This window comes from Mus pahari, chromosome 14 (genome assembly GCF_900095145.1).
Source record: "Mus pahari chromosome 14, PAHARI_EIJ_v1.1, whole genome shotgun sequence".
NCBI lineage: Eukaryota > Metazoa > Chordata > Mammalia > Rodentia > Muridae > Mus > Mus pahari.
The window spans coordinates 50,603,556-50,606,960 of record NC_034603.1 but is presented as its reverse complement, the minus strand read 5'-3'; the positions used below and the strand labels follow the sequence as shown (position 1 = coordinate 50,606,960).

The following is a 3,405-nucleotide window of genomic DNA, read 5'->3' as shown; positions in this document are numbered from 1 at the left end:
CCAGGCTGGCCTCGAACTCAGAAATTCACCTGCCTCTGCCTCCCGAGAAATTTTTATTTTTTATTTTTAAAAATAGACTAGTCCTAGATTGGAGCTCCTTATCCAAACTTTCCCTCTTCCCCACACACAAACACACCCCAGACCCAAAGGGCTGGCTACACTGTTCTCAGGATGCCAGTACAGTACTGGCTCTACTTTAGGAAAGAATAAATAAAGGTACCCTGTGTACTTGATGTCAGGCCTAAAGCACTGAGGCTTTGTGGAGAGCTGGGTGCAAGCCAGGAAACCTAAGTTGTAGTTCTAGATTCAGTTATAAGTTCTAGCACCAGGGAGAGTCATGAGTCAGATGTCCTGTCTGTAAAAGGAAGCGGTCCTACTATCGTGGACCTATGTCCATTTCTGCAGGTGACCAACCACTTGACTCGAGACAGGGATGGTAGAAGATTCAAACCTGCCCTTGGACGCTCCTGGAGCTTTGTGCCCAGTACCCGGATTCTCCTGGATGTCACTGAGGGGGCTGGAACATTAGGTAGCAGGCAACGCACAGTCTGTCTGACCAAGTCTCCCCGCCAGGTGAGCCAACCCAGGGGATGGATGCCAGGGATCTTGGGCCTTGGAGAGAGTGGTCTCCATGCCCACGTGTATCTCACTGAAGGATTCTTTGATGCTGAAACCCTGACACAGAAACCAACCCCTTAGATTGCTTAATTCTCCCTCTCTCCTATCTCTTCTTCTAGCCAACGGGTCTGCAGGAGACGATAGACATTGGGACACTGGGGACTGAGGAGCAGAGCCCAGAATTACCTGGCAAGCAGACATGACACTGTTGATTGGGGAAGGGACAGCCTCAAGGCTCTCACAGCTTTCCTTCCCGGGCAGCTGCTGACCCCTGCCACATGGGACCTGGCAGTACAGATGTCTCAGGCTCATCAGAAGACCAGGCTCAGTCCCCTCGGCTTCACCGTGTGGGATCTCATGGAGCCCCTGGCCAAAGGATGCTGCAGTGGGAGAGACCTAGAAGTCCATCAGGGAGTCAAGTTTTCTTCCTTTGTGTTACCGAATGTTTCCAGTGTGGGTTGAGGTCAACCTAGCTTGAGGCCTCACTGAAGAAACACAGAAGTAGTACCTGCATGGATAGTGTCCTGGTCCTGTGTGTCACCATTGGCTCCTAAACCCCTCCCTCACACAGTAATTGAGCCTTTGCTCACCCATCCCCCCATTTATTTTGGCCTCTGTTATTCCATCTGCAAGATGGCGCTTTCTTAGTCTGCAAGTTATTCAGTAGAAACAACCTCAGAAGTATAAACCTCTTTATGCGTATCCTACTTTTTAAATGTCCTACTCTTAAATATATATAACCAAGGAGGCCCTCTGAGCCCAAGAGCCACCTGATTTCCCCTAAGAAGGTGGGGTTTGGTTTTTAGTTCATGCAGTGGGCCTCCCAGAGACTGAGACTGCCTCCTTCCCTGCTTGCTGACTGGGTTTCACACACCTGCATACCTCACCCTGATAGGTGAGAACACAGCTCGCTGCTGTCCCAGGGAGATAATTTACCAGGGAGGAAGGCTATGACCTGCTTCCAGTGAACCAGACACTTGTTTCATATGCATGGTGGCCTGTGGGGTGCTTCCTCCGTCTAGAGTAACCAGAGGTGCTGAACCATGGCCTAACCCATAAACAGACACAGGAGAATGTGCACAGTAAATAGAGCCAGCTGGGAAAATTGATGCCGGCGTAAATAATACATGGCAAATCTAGTCTTTTATACAGAAATTCATTGCTGGTGGCTCTAAGATGCAGTATAATTACACCTCTCGTCCTGCCAGCTGTACCACAGCCTCATGTCTTAGTGAATAAAATAACCCCCTGTCTGTTACCAGCACTGTGGCCATCCATCTGAGAGTCATAACTCTGGCTGAAAGGGGAGGGTGGTCCCAGGGAATGGAAAATAAAAGGCAGAGAGAAATGATCTGGATTGTTTATGGACCACAGTTTTTACAGGAAGGTCATGCTTGGTTAGAGAACTTGTTTTATAATTGCTTGTGTCCTAGCTGAAGGAAAGAGGGAACACAGTTACAGGATCTGATATTTAGGACCAGTGAGATGGCTCAGCCAATAAAGATGATTGCCACCAACCCTGACAACCGGAGTTCAATCCCTGGGTCCCACATAATGGAAAGAGAAAAGTGACTCTTGCAAATTGTCCTCCAACTTCCATACATCCTGTGGACTATGTCTCTCACACATGATAATAAAAATGTAACAATTCAAAAAAGAAAACAAGACATTTACAGTGATGGGCAAAGCAGGGATAGACATAGACCTGAAGGATGGAGGTGAATGACAAAGGGGCAGGGCATGTCTGCACAAACTACGATGTGGCTAGACTTAAACTCTCATACTGTCTTCCACAGGAGACCCCAGCCTCTGGTATCTACACCATGACTGGTTGGTTGACAGGTTAGTTCCTGCAACCCAAGTGAGAAGCAGTATTAAACCAGGCAAAACAAATACCATCCACTCCTGATGCTCTTTGGCCATCGAGACCTCAGCAGATGGTACCAGTTAGTCAAGGGCACTCTCATGGAATGTTTCATAGTTTCTTTTTTTCTTTCTTTCTTTTTTTAAAAGACTTATTTATTATTATATCTAAGTATACTGTAGCTATCTTCAGACACACCAGAAGAGGGCATCAGATCTCATTACAGATGGTTGTGAGCCACCATGTGGTTGCTGGGATTTGAACTCAGGACCCCTGGAAGAACAGTCAGTGCTCTTCACTGCTGAGCCATCTCTCCAGCCCTGTCTCACAGTTTCTTAGTGCAACTTTGCAAGGAACCACTACGAATTGGTGTTCAGGGAGGAGCCTGGTTGCCCGCTCTGCCCTGGGTGAGTCTGCCCTGTATCCTGCCCGTTGTGATTTCAAGTGCTTCATACGTGACTGAGAACAGCACAGTATGAGAGACCCATATGGATCATTTGGCTTGGATTGTCTCCCCCCGCCCAACTGCTGCTCTCCATCCTCCAAACGTGGGACGACTCGAATCCAGGACCTTCCATGTGCTAAGCAAAGCTTCCATCACTGGGGTGCACACACCCAGCTCCCATCTCATATTGTTAAGAGAAAGAACCCAAGCCTTTAAATGAGACAGTTCTGGTGGCAGAACTAAAGGCCCCTTGTGTCTGTTCTTGTTCTTTCTGCTTTTGTGGGAGCTTGTGAGTGAGTGGCTTTAATGCCTTTTGGAGATATCAAAGGGTGGCCTAGGGGTAGACAGCAGTGCTAAGGTGCTTGCCTAGCATCGGCAAAGCTCTAGATTTGATCCTCAGAACTAGAAAAAATTAAGAGAGTGATGTAGGATTGCTTCTCTCTTGATGTGGATAGCCATTAGGTCCCCGCAGTCTTTT

The 3,405-nt window shown here is 47.9% G+C and overlaps 1 protein-coding gene across 2 annotated transcripts in view; it reads left to right on the top strand.

Annotated features, from left to right (window-relative positions):
- The window catches only part of Rad51d (RAD51 paralog D), a 17,823-nt gene that overhangs the window by 9,210 nt on the left and 5,208 nt on the right, over window positions 1–3,405 (top strand). Inside the window, exons 9-10 of one of the 2 annotated variants that reach the window (XM_021212440.2) lie at window positions 406–573; window positions 738–1,876. In XM_021212440.2, the coding sequence (XP_021068099.1) occupies window positions 406–573; window positions 738–821 (252 nt within the window). In that variant the 3' untranslated portion in view covers window positions 822–1,876. Of the gene's footprint in view, window positions 1–405; window positions 574–737; window positions 1,877–3,405 lie in introns of those variants that run through there. The other variant, XM_021212443.1, reaches the window with a different exon arrangement.